Consider the following 21492-nt stretch of genomic DNA (forward strand, 5'->3'; position numbering starts at 1 on the left):
TGATAAAAAGAAACATAAATCCTTCCAAAATCCTGTTCCATTGGAAGTATTTCACATAGTGTACTCTAGAGCTACACTGTAAATGAAGAGAGAGCTGTAAGCCATATTGCTAGACAAATCAATGAGCCTGTGACAGGGCCAGGAATAGAAACAACATTAGTATACCTTGGGAATGGATGTAAAAGCTGTGTCAGCTGTGGAAGTACCGACTGTCCTTCCTACACCATGACACACACTGCATTTAATGTGCCTATTCCTCTTGAGATGGTCCCAAAATTTAGGGCATGCAAAGGATTAATCAAGCTTATGCCCAAGACATGTCAGACAGAATATTTCTATATGCTTCTGTAGTGAGAACAACTCCATCAAAGCCACTTTGCACAGAGAAGAGTCTGCTCTTTCAAGAAACAGTAACAGTCCCATGCTGTGTATTTGGATGATCAGAACACACTTCAGTACCCTAGAATGACAGATATCCCTTACTTTCAAAATGACAGGATTAGTTTAAAGGGTATGGCATTTAAGAAAATAGTAACACAGGGTTGGGTTTCTGCCTACTGATTTTCCAAATCTTTGCTGCTTCATCTTTGACCTCAGAACAGGAAACCTCCTTTATTTCAACAAACAAACAAACAACTTTCAAATGATCCAGGGGTGAGGCTTTAGAGAAATCCCTGCCAAATACTATATATTGATAGGTCCACAAAAGTTGTTGTTTCGGGTCTTCTGCTCCCAAGCAGTTTGTTTTGCTTTTATAGAATCATAGAATAGTTAGGGTTGGAAAGGACCTTAAGATCATTCAGCTCCAACCCCCCTGTCATGGGCAGGGACACCTCACACTAAACCATCTCACCCAAGGCTTCATCCAACCTGGCCTTGAACACTGCCAAGGATGGAGCATTCACAACCTCCCTGGGCAACCTATCCCAGTGCCTCACCACCCTAACAGGAAAGAACTTCCTCCTTATATCCAATTTAATTCATATGTTTATCCAGCACATTCCACATGAAAGGAATTCTACACCTTTTATTCTAATTATGTATATTGCCCTCAACCAGGGGAAACCAAAATATATGGTGTTTGAAAGAAATTCAAGTATCAACTGATTAGATTCAATTTACTACACTCACCAAGTGCAATCTTAGCTTTCAGCTGTAAACCCAATCTGGTTGGTATCCAGCTGTAGTTTCACAGGTATATGCTCTGCATTAAACATATATATACTTGCATACGTCCATATGTCCAGGGTTTCAGTACATTGGACTAAATTCTGCCTTGAACTATATTCCACCGATTCCACAGAATTGCCTAGGAAGATACTTAGAGCAGGCAAAACTAGAGCCATCCCTGCTGCACCAACTACTACCTTCTCATTCCTTTCATTGATTTTCCTCCTGTTTGGACCCATTCTTTAAGTCTTTGGCAGGTTAAGAGTTAGACAAATTATTTGGAAACAACTTGCATTTGCAGATCCTCATTCACTGTAAATTACACAATGTAGTCACATGAGGTAAAAGGATTTTTTTGCTGGCATCTCATTTAAATACTAATTAACAAGTACGTTCTAATGATAAACGCACCTTTATCCCTTGTGTGCTTCCAAAACACTCTAAAACTTTGACAGAACACACCATTTTCTGCTCTCTTCTGTGCACCTACTAGTCATTTAGACAGCACAATGGTCTTCTTTCCTCTCTGTATCTACTGTTTGCAAACTGATCCTCATGACTCTACAAATACAAAGCAGTTATGCCTTGAGATTCACTGAAATGTTGCTAGACCTGTTATATGCAGGACTTTCTAGCTGCATACATAAAATGTTGACTAACAGAATATACCAGGCATACAAAGCAACATAGAAAGCCATCTGTAATTAGGAGGTGCAAAAACAGCTCCACTATCTTGTCAGGGAAAAATTGTAGGTAGAACTACCATTTCAAATAATTCACCCAGCAAAGAGAAGTGCCCAGGCATACACAAAAAGCAGCACGTAAGTTCTCACTATAGATCTAATTAAGCTCAGCCAGAACAATGAATTACAATAGACTAGTTTATGTCTTATAATTAGTGTATTCTTCATCATACTTAGCAAACTTAGTCTTTTTGCAGATCTTTTGCTTACAGAGGTGCAAATGTCTAGAATCTGGCGCTGTTTCATACCTCAGAATGACCTTCGGCTTTTGTTTTGCAGGTATCAGCAAGCTACACTCCACTGCCACCTACTGCTTTGAGGAAGTAGAGGTTACAGAATCACAGAATCACAGAACCACAGAATCCCAAGGGTTGGAAGGGACCTCAAAAGATCATCTAGTCCAACCCCCCTGCAAGAGCCACTAGTCATTGTCTGTTCAACAGAATAGATGAGGTCTGTGCAGAAACCTTTGATTAAAACTCCCTTGCTAAATGGGAAATTAAAGAGAAACTTAGTTTATTAACCTCTACGGACATTGCAATGGATCACTGCCAGAGATCACCTCTATTTCTGCAGATCTTATCTATAATACAAAATTGTTCAGCAACTCTCAGCCTTTTATTTTTTAGAACATTACATCATCCTCCTGGATCCAAAACGTAAAATAAAATAATTTCTACATAAAATCCATATAGGAGAAAAACATAATAAAATACATCATGTAAAAGAAGGCTTTTTTCACCGCTAGCAGGTTCCCAATGGATCAAAGTAAAATTCCAGAGGCAGGTAATTTTGTTTTTAAATGGATTCTGGAGGACAGCATTGTTACAAACTGCTTGTTTTCTGTTAGTTTTAACCTGCCTTGTTCTGAAAAGCGTATATTTCTATATTAGCAGGATTCCAATTTCTCTTTCTTTCAAAATCACACATTAACAGGGTTTATTTCAAATAACTGACTGTGCCACATGGTTTAGAGGTTCTGGACATCTTTGTTGTTTTAAAAAGTAACTTAGCTTCGTATTATCAGTGTTAATGAAGCAAAGCTACGTTTAGCTTAAATTACTTTTCCTTCAAAAGAAGGAAGTAATTCTTTGAAGGACGAATTCTTCGTCTCTCACTACAGATTTTTGTTTAACTTCTCCTCTACCAATTGCATATATGAATTTTCAATATTTGTCTGTTGTTTCTATTTTTTCTTTTAGAGACCATGAATACCAGATACTTTAATGACTTTTTTCTGCCCCCACTACTCAGAAACCACTACAAACCATTACCAAGCATCTCCTCTTGTCTGCATTGCACAAATGCAGTACTAACATAAGCAGTATGGCTGTGAAATGAATCCTCATGTCACCATGACCTGTCAAGTATCTTAAAGCAGCTCAGTGTTGACACAACCTAACTTCCCTCATGTGTCAGAAGGACTCTATTTGTAAAGAATATTGTAGAATTCAGTGAACTAATGCAATATACAGCCTGTTGTAATTATTACTCCATTAGCAGAACCCACACGTTCTCTCTCATGTTAAAGTAGTTTTGGGTTTGTGTTTTAAGTAAGATCTCTCTGTTTCTGAGGAACGAACCCACGACTCTCAACATCCCAGGCTAATTTAGCTTATTTCTCAACAGAACCTTTGTTAAAAATAGGAACATGAAAAAAGCAAGTAAGTAAGGTGTAATTGATCCTATAATACGTGGACAAAGAAACAAAAAAGAACCCCACCTCTCCCTAATATGTATATAAATATACATGTATGTCTTTCATTTGGGACAAGGAAAATATCTGTACCTATCTTATTGTTTGGCTAATCTCACCTCAAATATGTGTGTCTCATCCCATGAAGCTCTGTCAAAAATAAGCCTTCACTCTGCATCCTGCTTGCCACCTTTTATTGGCTTCAGTTCTAAATAAGTGAAAAACAGATATGACTGTAATAAATCCTGTTTGGACAAATTGAAAAGAACTTACATTGTTTGCTTGGATACTGTCAACTAAATGGCATCAATTTACACTTATCAGTTTTCATTATTCCCTTAGACTATGGAGGAAATGTGACATCTCCACTAACATCTGTTCCTAACAGTTATGTTTCAGAACATGAATTCAGAGCAAGGAAAGCAGAAGTGAGGCATTACAGCAAACACGGGCCCACTCCTTAACCAGGCGTAACTGGCTCAGCCACCTATAAATGAAGGCTAATCCAGAAAGCGTGGTGTCCCCACTTACATATTCCTACCATCCACACAGCCACTTTTCTGACCCTGACACGAGTCAAGCTACAGGGAGGTATCCACCTAAAAACCAAGCCTGTAGAAAGGCAGGAACAGCTCTGTCAGCACAGCTCCCCAAATGAGGGCAACACAGGTGAAGTTAAACACCAAGGAAACACAGGGGCAACCTAGACAGGGCTGGATCAGGCTCACATTTTGTGGCAGCAAATGGCTATTAGACTGGCTGAGTCATAATGTCAGACAGTACTGTTTGTATATTGGAAGGCCGACCTAAAATTGAAAAGTCTTAACCTTAAATGCCACGGTGCTAGTGTGTGGGTAAAACCGAAGTGAAACTCCACAGCGAGATGCTGTAACTCCACCACCGAGGAGAGGAGCTCCAGTGGACAGCAGAGGGCAGAGCTGCCCCCGCTCCGCAGAACACTCAAGACCTTAAAAGCACCTCTGTTCTTTGCCGTTTTCCAAGCACGCATTCACCACACAGGCTACTTAAAGGCAAAGGCTGCAAAAGTCTCAGTTCTGACCCATGCCAGATGTACAGATTCACAGTCTTTGCATTTCAAACCGTTATTTCTCTCAAGAAATTGAGTGCATTTTGAAGGATAGAAAAAGGCTTTCCATGTCCCTTCAAGACAGAAAATTACTTTGTATACTGACAGCAAGAAACACTTAACCTTCAGTCTCCTACAGAAAAAGTGCAACTAAAAAGTGCAACTACTACATGGCAACCACTATTTTGCCCAAAACCAGGAATACCATCACGTATCTCAAACAGCATCACTGTGGAGAGATGCAGGCAGATTCTGTAAGACCCATGGAAATAACCAGATTACTGTATCTTTCCCTTGTAAATATCCTTTTTATCTAACCAACACTGGGTTTGAATTTATTTTCCCCTCCCCCTCCACAAGAGCAGCAGCCAAAACGAGAAAGCAGATTCCCTGGGAAAGTCCACATACTTTATTTTACATCTGTGAATGTTTTATGTTTGTTAAAAACTGGTTATTTACAAAACCAGCATAGAACATTAGCATACAAATTACTCAGTGTACCGCACTCAGATGTCCAAACTCAAGGCAGATCCTGATCGCTCTTTAACTGTTGACTGTTACGATGCATCACTGAGTATTTTCCACTGTATGCTCTAGAAACAACACCTAACTGGAAAATCATGCAGCATGATGTCCTATTCAAGCAGGCTTCCAAGAAGCCCGTAGGTTTTCTGTATCAACATTAAGTGAACAAAACGAGGAAAACATTCTTGAAAATCATGATCTTTCTTGCTGTAGTAACTGCTTTCGTCAGCATTAGTTCCTTAGCATCAATTTTGAGCAAACCAAGATGGGCGCTTCCTGGCTCTTTCAATGATCCTCTTGCCTGCATCTTTTTCTGTGGGCTTTTCTCCATCATACAGGACGACAGTCTCTACAGTTGGAGCATTAAATGGCCCTCCTTCCTGTTTAAACATTTCCTTCCGGATCAGTTGAGTTTCTGCTTTGACCTTTGCATAACAATAGCCACAAAGGATGTGTTTCTGTTTCAAGTTTCCACACTCAGGACAAATGTCTATGTTTGTCTGAAAAAAAAAATTGGAAAAGAGAAAATTTTGCAAACTGAGTAACAGCAACAAATGAAACAGGACACAGTCACAAATTACTCAGAAAGTTAAATGAAAAATATCAGAGAAATTAAATTGCCTTTTCAAAATTTATTCTTCTATGGAAAGTATTTTTTCTGTAATGTACTGCTATGTCAAAGGCTTACAACTAAAAAAGGCCTATGAGGTCAATGCCTAAATCTTTATGCCTAGTGATGTTTGGAAGGCTAAAGACCTATCAACCCAATTAGATGCACAGGAACTTTCTCCATTTATACTAGCTGGTTAGCTAAAAATTCATATTTTGTTGGCTTGGACCTAAACTATCACCATTTATTTAACCACTACTGTCCACACACATAATGATCTATTAAAAAGTATTTTTAAGATTATAGTGTCTTTTAAGCAAAAAAGTCTTTTAAGGGATTGTAGTCATAGGACAAGGAATAATGGGTTTAAACTTCAATAGAGGAATTGCAGGCTAGATATAAGGAAGAAGTTCTTCCCTGTGAGGGTGCTGAGGCGCTGGCACAGGGTGCCCAGAGAAGCTGTGGCTGCCCCATCCCTGGCAGTGTTCAAGCCTGGGTTGGATGGGGGTTGGAGCAACCTGCTGTAGTGGAAGGTGTCCCTGCCTGTGGCAGGGGGTGGAACCGGGTGAGCTTTAAGGTCCTTTCCAACCCAAACAAGTCTGGGATTCTATGATTCTATTAAATAAACAAATTCCAGAACGCTTTTCCAGTCAATATCATCCACTACAATGGTTCTCTAAAACAAGTGAAATGAAAAGTAACTGCTATAACTCTTACTCTAGCATGCTTGTTTGCCATTAACGGAACTAACTTCAGCGAATAAGGTGGCAAGCCTATGGAAATCTGGTGATTACCTTGACTTTTATAAGCTTATTGGGGTTTCTTCGCCTGCAGCGGTTCACTTCTATGGTGCGCCTTTTCTTCGGTGCTGCCATCCACAATATGCTGTCCAACAGGCTCTGCGCCTCATTACCTTCACTGGTGTCATGTCCTGGCTGTGGAAGGCATGCTGGAGCCTGAACAGCTAGCGTTGGTCCTAAAGGAAAAAGGAAAGGTAAGTCATTACAGCTAGGCCCCACTCTGGCGCGCAGCCGAGCAAACACGACACAGACGCTACTGGCACCCTCAGCGGCCATCAGCGTCTCCCCTCCTGTTCCCTGAGCGTCCGCAGGGCTCCGCGCCCTCCTTATCCCGCCCTTCCCTCCCTCAGCCACTCGCCACTAAGAATAAGCGCCGGTTCCGCCCTCTCCTTCAGCCAGTACCTACCCCAGGGCAGGCTCCGTCCGCCACAGAAGCCCGGCAAGAGTCCGCCCTCCAGCCGCCGCCAGCAGCGCTGAAGCAGACCGCGGAGCCGCGGCAGCGGGGAGAACACCAACACTAGAGCCGCCATGTCCCCACACAGCTCCGCCAAGCCCTGCGGGGCGGGAGGGGCGGAGTGCCCCAGCGCGCCTGTCGCTGAGCCTTCTGGGAAGCCGAGTGCGCTGAGCCACGCAGGGCGCCACAGGCACTACAGCTCGAGGACTTCAACTCCCAGCATGCCCCCGAGGGTGCTCTTCACCAATCGCGTCCCTCGCTACCCTGGCGCCGCTTCCCGGTATGCTCTGCTATTGGCCAATCAGCGCGCTAGTTGTGTCCTCGTGCAGGAAGCGGCAGGAGCGCCTGCGCTTTGTGAGTGGAGTGGTGGGCTCCAACATGGCGGAGCGCGGGTACAGCTTCTCCCTCACCACGTTCAGGTACTCGGAGGGACCGGGCTGCGGGCCCGGGTTCTCGGCGGGCAGGCTGTCGGGAGAGCGGGAGCACGGCGCGCAGCCTACGCGGAGCGGTTCTCCGGCGGCGGGGCGGGGCGGAGTGGGGAGTTTGCAGAGTCATCGGGTCCGCGGAGCCGGGCCTGCGGGAGCTGCGAGCGGCGAGCGGCGGTGGCTGGACCCCGGCGGGCGTGGGGAAGGCAGTGGGCTCCAGGCGACTTTGTGTTCGCCTGAGCGGGTGCAAGCTGCTGTGGGCTGACCGGCTGCAGGCGCACAGGGAGAAAGGCGAGCGCTGAGGTGGGAGCTCCGCGTCCCACCCGAGCTCTGTCGCTGACTTCAGGCCCAAGTGCTTGTATCATCTGTCGGTGCTGTGAGTCGGAGGCACTGTGGGGCCAGCCCCAGTACTGTCCGGTCACTGGTAGTGCCTTACAGGAGTGCGTGGCGGAGCGGCTTAGCGCACTTGGGGTCCCCAGGCACACGCTTTAGGCAGGCAGTAGTAGTTGTGTAGTTTTGAGCTAACTGGAGATGCGGGGTGATACCTGAGATACGGTATATTGAGAGGTTGCTTCAGAACAAACTGTGCAGATGTGGGAATGAAAGAAGCTCTCAGATGAGATTTAATAGTTTTTGTCCCTTCCTGCTGCACACTGCTGGCAGTGCTCTCTTTGCAGTTTGTGTTGTGCACAGCCTAGATACGGGATGATTTCAGGCACAGAATAAATATGCTGTTGGAGTGGTATCTATTAAAGTGTTGCTCTAACACGTACACTTTAAGAGAAAAGGAAATTACGCCTTTTTTTTTTAATGAAGCTGTTAAGTTATGCAGAATTATACACATGAAAACTGAATGCAGGAATCTTTGTGCTGCTTTTGGTAAAGTGCCCCCTTAATCCCAGGGGAGAGTAAAGCTATGTAATTGCAAAGCGGGTTACTAAGGGCTTGTTGCAGTAAAGCAAATGAGACAGTTTACAATTTAAAATGAGTAGAAGAACCTTCTTAATAGGTGAATGCAGCCAAACATGCCTGCTTTACCTAAGTGAAAAGTGAATGCTTTAGTAGGTACTGGAAATGGTTTCTTAAGGGAGTATAAGAACTTACTGTACTGTACAGAAGTTCCTTGTGCTGGGAATTATATATTTTAGTTTGTGCTTACTTTTAAAACATTTTGCTGATATTCTGTATATTTTAATTGCTGGCATAGGAAACTATTGTTCTGGTTTGTTAGCATTTTGTAGTGGAGAAGCTAGAATTATTACTTTGTTACCTTTATACACTGTTGACTCAGTGTATAACTAACCACCCTAACTGATTATTGCTTGCTTTGTTGGGTGGTTTAGTTTGGTTTTGGGGTTTTTGGGGTTTTTTTTAACTCCTAAGTCAGATAATTTTCTGTTTTATTTGTGCATCTATTAAACCAGCAGAGTCTGAAACACAGCCCAGAGAACAGATTCCACTTGCAGAATCGCTTGTCCAGTGGGACTTACTTTGTGCTGTCCCTTTTCCTTGGGGTGGAGAATGTCAGCCTGGCAGCTGTTGCTGTGTTCTGATGATTCTACATCCACTACCAGAAAGACATGGATCACTAAAATGCAGGAATACCTGGGGATGGAATGGGAGCTGTTTCTGTCTTGTGCCATTGACCTGATGTGTGCTTGTCAGTCAAAAGGAGTGGCTGTGTTGTGCTTGTGTTTTGCTTGTACTTTTCAGCAGTGAACATCAGTGTCTTAAACTTTTACAAACCAGACGTATAATGCCAATTCAATAGAAACTCATGACACTCTGAAGAGTTTTCCCCACTGAGTAGAAAACTTGTTTTAAATGGTATAAAACTGGAGAATCAACTTGTTCTCCTTCAACCTGCATCCCAGTCACTGCTCCCAGTCTGAGACATTTCACAAATCAAGACTGTTGTAGGAAAGGTTTGAGCATATCAGAATTCTGTTAGGCCTCACTTTTGTATTTTCCTTTGTAGTCCTTCTGGAAAGCTTGTTCAGATTGAATATGCTTTGGCTGCAGTGGCTGCAGGAGCTCCATCAGTTGGCATTAAAGGTTTGTTCAGAAAACAACTGATCCAGTGAAGAATTTAGGATTTGTGAGTGCTACTTGAAAAAATAAAGTACTTTGGCCTATGTACTGGGCCTTTTTCATCTTGTGTTCTATTACATACTTTGTTTTTCTTTCAGGGGATTTTCACATGGTTTGGTGGGTTTAATATTTCGTATGGTTTTTTCTGCAACTGTTCTTTTTTTCTGAAGAAGGAAGGGAGCGTAGAGCTTCATGCTGGCAGAAGAAAATTGCTTGGGTGATTTTGGAGACACTCAGCTGGTAGAAGCAGACATCTGTTTGTTTGAGTGTCTCTTAATTAAGCAAGCTGTGTGTCCACAGTATTTAAATATCACAATGTTACTTGAACTGCTCAATTATTAATGTGCTTCAGAATCTTTAGAATGGGATTATGGGAGCTGTAAGAGTATTTAAAATGAGAAGCAATGCGTTGGGTGGATTCATCAAAGTATCTCTGTTTAATGTGACTGTAAACTTGAAGGGGTTTTAAAAAAGGGGGGACCAGAATTCTTTTACAATCCAATAAGCTTAAATGTTTTGACAGCTTTCAGTAATTCCACTTTAATATTAAAAAACCCAAAATCTTGTTTCTTTCCAGCTGCAAATGGAGTGGTGTTGGCAACTGAGAAGAAGCAGAAATCCATCCTTTATGATGAAAGGAGTGTCCACAAAGTAGAACCAATTACCAAACATATAGGTTTAGTGTACAGTGGTATGGGTCCAGATTACAGGTATAAAAAAGTTTGGTTGCTCTTTAGATGCATTTTGTCACAAGAAATGTAAGAAATGGAAACAAATAGCAATAAGCTGTTTTTTTCTAAGTGTAGGGTATAATATTATATTGTATTGCGCTGTATCTGAAATTTTGTTTTTCTTAATACATGCAATACCTTGTCAAATAATCCTCTATTTAAAGAATGGGTAGGGAATGAACAGCAGTGTACTTCAACCTTAGTTTCAGTTTAAGTGTTTCAGGGATTACTGAGTTGGTAAAGAACCCATCAGAGTCTGTGTTTTCTTACACTGGTGTTATGGCAGATGTATAAAACTCCTTAGCACAGTATTTATTATGAGTTTTCAGTTCTGTTGTAATAACTAATTGGAATTTCTTTGACGTACTAATTTTATCTTTGTTTTTAGAGTACTTGTGCACAGAGCTCGGAAGCTGGCCCAGCAATACTACTTGGTTTATCATGAGCCCATCCCAACAGCTCAGCTAGTACAGAGAATTGCTTCTGTGATGCAGGAATACACACAATCTGGGTATGTTTTATTTTTGAAGTTGCTTAGAAAGGTTTTATTTAAATGTAAGGAATAAATAATATTGTGACTGGCAGTGTTCAAGGCCAGGCTGGACGGGGCTTGGAGCAACCTGGCCTAGTGGAAGGTGTCCCTGCCAGTGGCAGGGGATTGGAACTGGGTGAGCTTTAAGGCTCCTTCCAATCCAAACATTCTATGACTCCATGGTAATAGCAGCTACCCAGTAATGCAGTTTTCTGTGTGTCAAAAAGGCAGATAGTTTTTCAGTGGAGAATGTCCACAGGAAGTGGGCCAGCAGGAGGAGCACTAACTGGTAGTGAGATGGGGTCTTCTTGCAAACAAACATGTCAAACAAAGCAGAATACTTTTGGTTTTGTACTGTTGGTTGACTAGTCATTCTTGATCACAGCTCTGGGCTGGTGGGAAGGTTAACACATCCCAAATAACCCAGTCACCTTTAGTTTTCACTGAATAAATTTTGTATATCAGCTGTGGGTTTGTTTACTTTTTAGTGGTGTTCGTCCATTTGGTGTATCACTGCTAATATGTGGCTGGAATGAAGGGCGGCCCTATTTATTTCAGTCAGATCCATCTGTAAGTATCTTATATTTGTAAATCCTACTGCTTTTATAAAACATTTAAAACTTTATATGTACTGTGAAGAAGAATGCAGAGCTAGAACAGTCATTCAATAGAGGTCAGAATAAGCTACTTCAGTAGGTGCTTGGGGCAGGCCCTGATCATTCTGTGCCTACATGTTCCTGTACTGCTTGAACAGCTGTTTTTGAGGGAGATGAGCTTTTAATGCATTCCCACCTAGTTCATAGTGCCAGCAAAAGTAGCATTCTGCAGCAGGTACCACTAAAAAAAAAAGGGATTAACCGACTAATGCTGCTCAAATAGTTGTTCCCACAACTGGATGGAAGTTACACCAGAATCTGTTGTATTGTGGAATGTAATGCGTGTGCTTTAGTATTTCATGACAGTGGTTAATTTAAGTGAGTTTATTTGGTGTGTTTTTCAATGCACTTCTGAACAACTGTCTTTTGATGCGTGTGTGAGTTACAAGGCTTTACATCAAACTAAAACTTGGTCGCTGTAGTGATCATTGATGAGCTTCAGAAATTTAAATTTTTGGCTGATGCTCAAATGTAGAAGGCAAATTGCAGATGCCTTGTGTAAGGCAGCTTGATTGATCCATAGAACTGCTGAGGGTCTTCATGCCAGAGGAGAGAATAATGATGGCTAAATATCCTGTTAGTAGCTGAGATAAATCAGATGGCTGATTTGCACCAAGTTATTTACATTACTTGAACAGTAAGAATATACGGAGTGAACCTCAGGAAAGATGTGACTGTATTCAGTCTCAAAGGCAAACATACTACCTCTATTTTAGGAATACCAAATAAAAACTGTGACTTACTAAATTCATCTTTCAAAATAATGGGAGGATAAAAATTAGGTGGGGCCCTATACAAATATTTTGTACATTTTCCCAGCATATGTTTCCATATTGAATTAGTTTGAATGGACTCCAGAGTAGTCTGCTGTATTCTCAGATCATTCACTATGCTTATAATGACTTCTGTACCTTTTCCCAAGTAACTGAATATGTAATGTCTGACTAAGGTACACAAAACAATAGATTGTTGCTTTTACAGGGAGCTTACTTTGCATGGAAAGCAACAGCAATGGGAAAAAATTACGTCAACGGGAAGACATTCCTTGAGAAAAGGTAATGTATGATACATGTCTGAGAGGATGCTATCTGGTTTGTTCAGGTGCCATGTGACATATAAAGGTAGATAAAAAATTCACAGTTTTATCAGAGCAAAGTTTTAAAGTACTCAAGATACGCTTCCAGTTTACTTACTTACACATGCCAAGGAAATTTGCTTTATTTGAAATCCAGCTTTTGTGTTTACAGAAAATTATTTCAGTGCTATAAATGTTATATTGAACATATTTGCCGAAATATTGTTCTTTACAGAGTCAGTAATAAAAGTTAATTTTTTTTTTTTTTTACAAGTAATAACTTTGGCTATTAATAATCACAATGCTTACAAATAATGTTTGTATGAGAAACAGGAAGATTTTAGCAGTGTTTGGGTTTTTAGAGACTCCAGGATTATTAGGATGTGGCAAGATCTTTGTTCCATGTTGAAATACACAAACTTCTGCTTACAGATACAACGAAGATTTGGAGCTTGAAGATGCCATTCATACAGCTATCTTAACACTAAAGGTTAGCAAAATATTTAAGAAATGAGTTTCTTACTGTTATGGCATCATTGGTGTGATTCACTGAACTGTATTTTCTTTAATAGGAGAGCTTTGAAGGGCAGATGACAGAAGACAATATCGAAGTTGGCATCTGTAATGAAGCAGGTTTTAGGAGGCTTACTCCAACTGAGGTTAAGGACTACTTGGCTGCAATAGCCTAGTAGGAACCGAGCCAGACTGTGTGATTCACACAAAGGTCTTTTTAATTTTGGCTACTTAAATGTTTTTGTTTGCAGTTTTTGCATACTTATTTCTACATGGTTCGTCTGAGAGATTTTTTAAATATCATGGGTGCAAAGGCAACAGTCCTAATGTTGTAATACATGGAATCTTATTACAGGTAATTCTTTCCCTTGATACATGGAATCTTTGTACACAAAACACTGTACAAAATGTAAAGTTACAATGACAGCTCAAAAAAGGCTAAAGAATAAAATTTGAAGGCCACTGTTTTGGGGGCAGATGTCTGTGTGTCTTTTTAATCATAGCTTTTTATCTGCATAAAGCTGAGTCTTCAGTATCTTTACTGTTAAGGAAACAGAATTTTCCACATCCAGCCACAGTGAACTCATGTGAGACCTTCTTTTAAAGAGTTTAAATTTTGAGTGGACAGGGTGATTTTTTTCACTTTGGTGTATTGTGTAATATTAAGTTACATCCAGAAATGGTTTTTATCTGGTGTAAGATCATGTACTTTCACAAATAGCCAGAAGAGTCTTCCATTTCAGGTGTAAACTGTAATCTACATGAGCATCTCTGCTCTTGACCCTCTTGGTCTTTGTGTCTCAAGAACTTGTTTTCTATTACTTGGGTCATAGCCCTAGAAACTGCACTTTTTCAACCCTGAAGTACTTTTAGAAATAATAGAAGTGATAACTCTTACTGGAAGCTAAATGCATCAGTAACAATCAACAAGAGTTGCAAAGCAAAGTGAGGATATGTGGTGTAATTACTTTATCCCTTGAATTCTGCTGAAATATTTTCCAACTTGCAAGATAACTCTAAAGGTGTGGTAATGAAAAGATCACTTAATTTATGCATCACAACTTTTACAGGTGCAGAACTAGATGCTTGAATATTATTGTGTTAGGTGTATGTATCAGTGCATTTGTTATGTGTGTAGAGTCGTTCAGGTTATACAGAAACACAAAACTTACTGCAGAAGAAACAGGATAAAATATATGTACTTTTTTCAGCAGAAATCATTTGGTCTGCAGTCATTTATGTGACGCTGTGCAGATTTCATTTGGTTTTAAGCAGTCTGATTGTTAAAAATGTCGATAATGAACTGGGAGCAATAGCTGGTATGTAAGGCTAAGAACATATGGAAGCAGTCTGACAGGATACATCTTAGCCAGACTTAACTGATGAAGAAAGTACAAAGTATGAGTTAATCTGCAGAAAGTAGTGTGTAGCTCATTGATTTGTCCTTTCCAATGTCTGTTGTCTGATGTTTTATGTTATCATTAGGTAAAGAAAAAAAATCTGAAGCATGCCATAACTGAAGTTCTATTTCCTAATGTCAGAAATAAAGCTGTGTCCAAATGGTTCATTAAGACTTACTCCAGATCACTTGTTGAGTATTTCACTCTGAAAACCAATCCATGCTCTGACTCTTCTTGTAGAGGAAATGAACAGCTAGGAACCAGAACTGGAGACTTAATATTGCTACATCTTCAATTTGGAATATTTATATACACTAATTTTTTTAATGCTGTATGAATATTATAAGGTGTTTTCTATGTTAAAAAAAAATGCAGGTTAATGCAGAAAATGGTTAGCATGAACTGCAGTAGCTTAGTTGCCTCCTCTACTAGATTAACAAAAGAACATTGTATGAAGTGTAGTTGAAACCAAAGCAAGTTTCAAATAAATCATGCTATCTTATTCCCAAAATGGTAACAGTGGGACAAACAAAATATTTCAGAGTTTGAGGGATGGGGGTAATGAACAGAATTGTGTAGAATTTTACTAGTTTTATAGGTCTGAAGTGGAAAACCCAGTATCATCCCTCTTGTGGGTTAATAATTCAAATGTAGTAACTGTGCCTGTGCACAGTATGAAAACCATTGTGCTCTGAGCAAGGAAAGTGCTGTCCTTCAGACACCTAACAACTGGTGTAGATGTTGAGAGGGGTTTTGCCCACTGCTCCCTACCCTGTTAGGAGGACAGACAACCATTACCACACAGAGTAGTTTACTGAGGTGTGTATTTCAGAAGTGTTGCTGGCTTTACTTCATGTTATGGACCAACATTGTAAATGGTGGCAGTGTGAAGTTAGTACATTTGACGTATTCTGAATGTCCTCTTGTACCAGGCTGCCTCAGTCACTGCTTTTCAGGAATGTAAACTGTTTGAATTGGTAAAACAATGTGTGGTTTGGTTATTATTATGTGGTGGCATGTTTTTTTCTGAGAACAAGCAAAAGTGTACCTTGGGAAAGATGAGAACACTATGACTGGGCTTTTGTAGCACCATATATTAGTACTTGTCATAAAAAGAGACCAGAAAGCTTCAAAATGCTTATCAATTGTAACTTTTCTTTGAGAGTACTTTACCCTGAGAGCGCTGTCCTCAGGCTGTCTCTGAGCTATGATCTCAGAGCCCCAGTTGTCATTTCTGTGGTAGTATTTGTTTTGTGCAATTTGTTTTGTCAGAAATGGGACAGGTAGGTCGTATGTGGTCTGTTGCCAGTGTATTCATTTTGATGAGCCACCAAACTGATAGTTGAGCAACTGCTTTTTTGCACCGTTAAGAACTGAGTCCGAAAGCTCCCTGATAATACTTAAGACCTACAGAGACATAGAGTTTGTGGGACTTGGTGTAATTTGAAAGAATATGCATAATATATTGAGTTCAGGTTTTATTTATTGTATTAGATAATTTTCTTCGTGGTGGGTGGACGGACCGTGGTATTACGCTGTTCTCTGGGGCAAGGTGGTGTGATCTGGATTGTGGGGTTTCCTTTTGTAACTTGATCTAAAGAACCTCTCCAGCAACTCGCCAACGAAGTTGACAAGCAGGTATTTATTGCGGTGCCGGGAGAGACGGGGAATAGCTCCTCCTAGCGTGTCTCTCTCGAAGTGCTAAACAAGCCATCCTTATGTAGTCACTACTCATACATATTCATTACGTATATGCATATTCATGAGCTTAGGTATTACATTTCGCCGGGCAGTTTCTCCCGCATGTGCACACAAATGTGGTAGTGGGCTTTGGGGGCCGTTTACTTCTTCCAACAATCTCCATTGCTTGGCCGTTCCTTGGCCTTTTGTCCTGGCAGTCTTTGCAGCATGCACAGTAGATATATGTTTACGCCAACTTAACTGGTTTAGTAACACCACTGACGTAATTGAATGATTTCTCCCTGTCCTACTTATCAGTTAACTCAGCTACAACTCATGCTGAACATCTGCTAGTTTAGATAATCTTCATCTACATGTCCTGTTTTGCTTACAATTAATATTGTACAGGGTTATGGGGTCCTAGAACTACATCAACTACGGTCATTTGTCTTTTACAAGGATGGCCGCTAAACAAAATTAAACTTACTTAAATAGGTTATATTTCAACCTGTTTATTTCAAACTGCTTTATCCTACACTGAAGGAAGTCACTGCCATACTGTCTGGAATAGTGATTAAATTTTATCCAGTATCTAAAGGGAACCTTTAAACTGCAGGGAACTAATTTATGTTTTTTTCCATTCAAAATCCTTGGAATTTAAGGGAATAGTAATTTTAATTTGAAGAATATATTTCTCAAAATCATTTCAGGGGTGAGAGGTACAAGCGCAATGGAGCAGCAAATTATATGGGGGTTGTCATTTTCAAAATGCATGGGGTTTTGTGTGTGTTACTAGCTTTGTATTTTAACAAAAAACCGACTCACTGCATGAAGTGGGATCAAGGGGGAATAAAGTGGACAAACACTGCTCATATGTGAGATGACAAATTACAGGCTTGATTGTCTAAGCTAGCTATAAAGTATGCTTCTGATTCATTCATCTTGTTCCTAATGCAATCATGCGAAAGAAGAAAAAGAGTGGTCACTTAAAGTAGGTAACGTTATTGATCTTCATGTTCTGGAAGATGATCAGCTCCAAGGAACTTGGGGTTGTGAATTTCCTTTGGCTTAATTTAACTATTAGGGTCAGGATCTGACTATCACCAATTCATGAGGCAATGAACCTACTTTAAGCAGGTTTCAGTGTGATACACAGTAAGGTGCAGTGAGCTGTTTACAACTTGTTTTGGCTCACTCTTGCTTTGCAGATGTTGTGAAATCATTTAGACAACTAAAAACCATCATTCATCATAGGAGCCAGTGATCGGTAGGGGGAGAGAAGGCAAATCTTATGCTCGTTCGGAGCACTGCTGCAGCACGGAGAGCGGCTGGAGCCCACGGCGGTGACTACTGCTCTGAAGTAGCCTGCAGCTCGGGGCAAGCACGGAGGACCCTTGCTCACATTTAGCAACAAACGGTTCAGTAAGGCCATTTAAATGAGCTTAAACTCACGGACATGACACGCACCGAGCAACGGCTCTTTCTTCCCCGCTGCACTTAAAGCCTCAAGGTTGACACGTCTCTGACCTCATGCGATGACTTTGCTCCTCAAACAAGGGCTTTCCAGGATAAAACGTGCATCTACCAGAGGACGGCCGGCACGCCGGGAACCAGAGCCAAGCGCTCAGGGCCGGAGGCACACCGAGGCGGACGCGGCGCCTGTCCCCGCCCGGCGGCCCGGGGGAGGTGCTGGGCCGCGCCACGCCGCCTCCTGCCGCTACCCGGGGCTCGGGCCGGGGCTGCCGCGCTGTGAGTACGGGCTGCGGAGAGGGAGGGGGCTCGGGCTTGCTGTGCACCCATAGTCAGTGGGGGGCAGTGACACGAGGGCCGGGGCGCCGGCTGAGGGCACAACAAGGGGCCGCGGGCCAGGCTCGCTGCCGACAGGCGCTAGGGGCAAGCGCCGAGGGCAGCGTGCCCTCATCCAACATGGCGCCGCCACCTCACGTAAACGCAGAGGGCGGGAGGGGCGGTGGTTGCGGCCGCTCGGCGGAAAGCACGGCGCCATGGCGGTGCCCCCGCGGCTGCTGAGGGCGGCGGGCGTGCGGATGGCGACAAGTGTGCTCTGCCTCAGTGTGTGTGCGTGCGCGGGGAGGCTGCGCTGCGTGCTACGGCCCGCGTCAGTGACGGTGCGCGTTTGTGAGGGGTTTGGGGCTTTCCGTGCTCGGTTTGAGGCCAGTTCCGATTGCGAGGCCGCCTCGCAGCTGTGCTGAGAGAGTGGATGGGTTTCGGGCTGCCACTCACTGGAGAGCTGGGAGTAAGCTTCATCCCGATGCCTTTCCATGCCTGTCGGAGCTGCTGTGGTGAGAGGTGCCAGAGTGGAAATGTGCGGTTTTGCTCACTGCTTTGTGTGTCAGAATAAGCTTGTGGTGGGGAGGGCTGGTGTCACTGGCCTCCTCTAGCCCTGCAGAGAGTCGGTGGGTCAGGTTGGAAGGTGGTGGGCTTTTTGGCTGAGAGGGAGGGGGAGAGTTTGGTGATGCTGGATATTGACTGGGCCAGACGCACTTAATTGTGGCCGTACTCGAACTTGAGGGTGATTTCGGCATAACGTGAGGGTGATTTCGGCTGCTGTCAGCCTGGCCCTGCCGTTGTGCTGGCACAGCCTAAAGCTGTCTTTTTCTTGCTCTTTAATGCCAGATTGCTTCAGCATGCAGTTTAAGTAAGAATTATAGGAGCATGTGCTTATAGTTGGGAGTCAAATCAATTAATTTCACTATTTATAGTGGGTATTTACTGCCTGCCATAAAAAACTGTGGTGTTTGCTGTGATATTGAATCCTGTTGCCAGCTAAATAACTGCTGTCATACTTGGGGAGATGTACTAATGTATTACGAATGTGAAGGAATAAACTTAAAGAGGTGCAGCATAGTAAATCTCTAGTAGAACTACAAGACACAGACATTTCTAGGTCCTTCTGGCTCTAGAATTACAACTTGTAGCCCGTCTGTGTAATGCTAAAACTTTACCAGGAGGTGGTTCGGTATTTACTAAGTTGTGCACTGTAAGTTGGAAGCCGGAGAGGACAGAGCTGTGCAGCTCATGAGTGTAAAATACAGTGGGCTTCCTCTCTGTGTTAAAATACATGTTGAGAGCCGGACTTGATGGGTTTTATATACGTCTGTAAGCATGGTGGGTGGCTTTTACATTTTAATGGTAACTGTGATGAAGAGGGAGGTTTGCATATGGCAGTAGCAGGAGTTCTCATTTTGCTCTGAATGGCGACTATTGCAAATGAGCTTTAAGTGACTAGCTCAGAGAAGGGCTTGCATGGGGCAGGAAATCCCACCAACTTGTGAGGTGGTGGTGGGGACAACTTGAGTGCTGCTGTTCTCCCATGCTGAGACCTAAAATCATCTGAAGCTGTAGGCTGGATCCCCCAAGGCGAAGGAAAGGAGTTAAACTCTTTGGTGAGACTTGTGCTGGGGTTCCTGCTGCTTGTGCTTTACGGTACTGGTTGCTGTTGTGCTAAATCTACTACAAAGCTTCAGTGTGTACTGTTGGAAAGACCTCTTCTGATTGTCTTTATCCTTGGTTATGTGATAACTATCTTTTTTGCTTTCACTTGATAGGAATAATGTTTCCAACATGTCTGTGCAGTTGCTGCTTTGTGAAAGAATTGCTGTTGCCAAAGAATTGATCAAGAGAGCAGAAGCCCTTTCCAGGTCCCAGAAAGGAAGAATAGAAGGCGGGGCAAAACTGTGCAGCAAACTGAAGGCTGAGCTAAACTTCTTACACAAGGTAGAAGCAGGGAAGGTGGCCATTAAAGAATCCCATCTGCAAAGTACAAACCTTACCCATCTCCAGGCCGTTATCCAGTCAGCGGAGAACCTGGAGGATGTTGTCAGTGTCCTCCATGTCTTTGCTTATGAGGACAGGTTTGGAGACAAGCAGACGCTTGTGGTGGATGTTGTTGCAAACGGAGGTCACACATGGGTGAAGGCCATCGGCCGCAAGGCTGAGGCTCTGCATAACATCTGGCTGGGGAGAGGCCAGTATGGTGACAAAAGCATCATTGAGCAGGCAGAGGACTTCTTGCAAGCAAGTCATCAGCAGCCAGTGGAGTACAGCAGTCCCCACATAATCTTTGCCTTCTACAACAGCGTGTCCAGTCCTATGGCAGAGCGGCTCAAGGAGATGGGAATATCTGTGCGAGGAGACATTGTAGCTGTGAACTCACTGGCAGAGCCATCCACAGAAAACCAGCACCTTGGCACCAGTGAATCGGATGAAGAAGGCCCTGAACTTCTACAGGTGACCAGAGTAGACCGGGAGAATTTAGTGGCCAGAGTTGCTTTTCCTACCCAGATTAAAGTAAACGTGTGCAATAGAGTTAACTTGGACATCACTACCTTAATAACCTATGTCTCTGCTCTGAGCTATGGTGGCTGCAACTTCATCTTCAAAGAGAAAGTGCTAACAGAGCAAGCAGCTCAGGAAAGGAGGGAGAGAGTCCTGCCTCAGCTGGAGGAGTTCATGGAGGGGAAGGAGCTCTTTGCCTGTGAGTCTGCTGTCCGAGATTTTCAGTCCATCTTGGAAACGCTGGGAGGACCTGGGGAGAAAGAACGAGCTGCAATGCTTGTGAAAAGAATTCAAGTGGTGCGAGATCAGCCATCTGACCGTGCCTTAGGACTAGTGGCTAGTTCAAAAATCAACAGCCGTTCTCTAACCATTTTTGGGACAGGAGACACTTTAAAAGCCATCACCATGACTGCAAATAGTGGTTTTGTGAGGGCAGCAGCTAATCAAGGTGTCAGGTTCAGTGTTTTTGTCCATCAGCCACGGGCATTGACAGAAAGCAAGGAATCTGTTGCCACACCTTTACCAAAGAGCTGCCCACCTGGTAATGGACTATAAGTCATTAAATGAGTCACTGGAATGCTGCAGGGGAGGCATTTGGGGAAACAAGAATTCTAGCAATACATCTTTGGGTGTGTGTCAGTGAAAGCAGTGACTGTAGCAGTGCAAGGGCTCCTCAAGGAATTTGCAGTATCTTTACTCAGCCCTCGGGGGATATTTTGTTCAGCTGACCATTAATTTATTCGCTAAGGTAATAAGATTTTAGTGAAAATTGTTAACTGGTTTAAAGTATATTGTATCCATCCCTATTAAAAAGTTCAGTTAAAGCACAGTTGTTGTGCCCTCGTCAATTTTGTCCTCTTCAGGGTGATTAAATTCAGCACCTTAGATGGACTTCAGACTTGGCTTCTGTGGAACTTAAATCTTTCATTCATCTGGCTGAATTCATTGTTGATTCAGGGTACTTTGTGTACAGAATTATGCCTTTTTGGGTTATGTTTCTCATGAATT

At 42.6% G+C, this 21492-nt stretch overlaps 3 protein-coding genes across 9 annotated transcripts; 2 read left to right on the forward strand and 1 right to left on the reverse strand.

Annotated features, from left to right (window-relative positions):
• Positions 1 to 5082: 5082 nt before the first annotated feature.
• MRPL32 (mitochondrial ribosomal protein L32) lies at positions 5083 to 7214 on the reverse strand. Its single transcript, XM_065665699.1, has 3 exons — positions 7038 to 7214; positions 6626 to 6807; positions 5083 to 5721 (listed from the first exon to the last, which is right to left on the reverse strand). The coding sequence occupies exons 1-3, from the start codon at positions 7159 to 7161 to the stop codon at positions 5467 to 5469; spliced, it is 561 nt and encodes a 186-aa protein (XP_065521771.1). The 5' UTR covers positions 7162 to 7214; the 3' UTR covers positions 5083 to 5466.
• Positions 7215 to 7410: 196 nt separating this feature from the next.
• On the forward strand, positions 7411 to 13584 carry PSMA2 (proteasome 20S subunit alpha 2). Its single transcript, XM_065665698.1, has 8 exons — positions 7411 to 7504; positions 9489 to 9565; positions 10179 to 10311; positions 10721 to 10843; positions 11353 to 11434; positions 12502 to 12575; positions 13028 to 13085; positions 13168 to 13584. Exons 1-8 carry the CDS (start codon positions 7464 to 7466, stop codon positions 13282 to 13284), a joined length of 705 nt encoding a protein of 234 aa, XP_065521770.1. The 5' UTR covers positions 7411 to 7463; the 3' UTR covers positions 13285 to 13584.
• A 4128-nt stretch (positions 13585 to 17712) lies between these two features.
• C2H7orf25 (chromosome 2 C7orf25 homolog) lies at positions 17713 to 21313 on the forward strand. Of its 7 annotated transcripts, none has more exons than XM_065665706.1 (2): positions 17713 to 17937; positions 19755 to 21313. In XM_065665706.1, exon 2 carries the CDS (start codon positions 19771 to 19773, stop codon positions 21037 to 21039), a length of 1269 nt encoding a protein of 422 aa, XP_065521778.1. In that variant the 5' UTR covers positions 17713 to 17937; positions 19755 to 19770; the 3' UTR covers positions 21040 to 21313. The 7 variants fall into 7 exon arrangements, with proteins under 7 accessions (XP_065521778.1, XP_065521774.1, XP_065521779.1 ...); XM_065665702.1 differs by lacking the exon at positions 17713 to 17937 and adding an exon at positions 18041 to 18314; XM_065665707.1 differs by lacking the exon at positions 17713 to 17937 and adding an exon at positions 18341 to 18488.
• Positions 21314 to 21492: the final 179 nt, after the last annotated feature.

This window comes from Lathamus discolor, chromosome 2, assembly GCF_037157495.1.
Source record: "Lathamus discolor isolate bLatDis1 chromosome 2, bLatDis1.hap1, whole genome shotgun sequence".
NCBI lineage: Eukaryota > Metazoa > Chordata > Aves > Psittaciformes > Psittacidae > Lathamus > Lathamus discolor.

Coding starts and splice junctions, on each gene's coding strand:
- PSMA2 (XM_065665698.1), top strand. CDS start 7,464: ATGGCGGAGCGCGGGTACAGCTTCTCCCTCACCACGTTCAG. Junction 7,505..9,488: donor TTCTCCCTCACCACGTTCAG/GTACTCGGAGGG, acceptor TTTCCTTTGTAG/TCCTTCTGGAAAGCTTGTTC. Junction 9,566..10,178: donor TCCATCAGTTGGCATTAAAG/GTTTGTTCAGAA, acceptor GTTTCTTTCCAG/CTGCAAATGGAGTGGTGTTG.
- MRPL32 (XM_065665699.1), bottom strand. CDS start 7,161: ATGGCGGCTCTAGTGTTGGTGTTCTCCCCGCTGCCGCGGCTCCGCGGT. Junction 6,808..7,037: donor CGGACGGAGCCTGCCCTGGG/GTAGGTACTGGC, acceptor TTTTTCCTTTAG/GACCAACGCTAGCTGTTCAG. Junction 5,722..6,625: donor ATAAGCTTATAAAAGTCAAG/GTAATCACCAGA, acceptor TTTTTTTTTCAG/ACAAACATAGACATTTGTCC.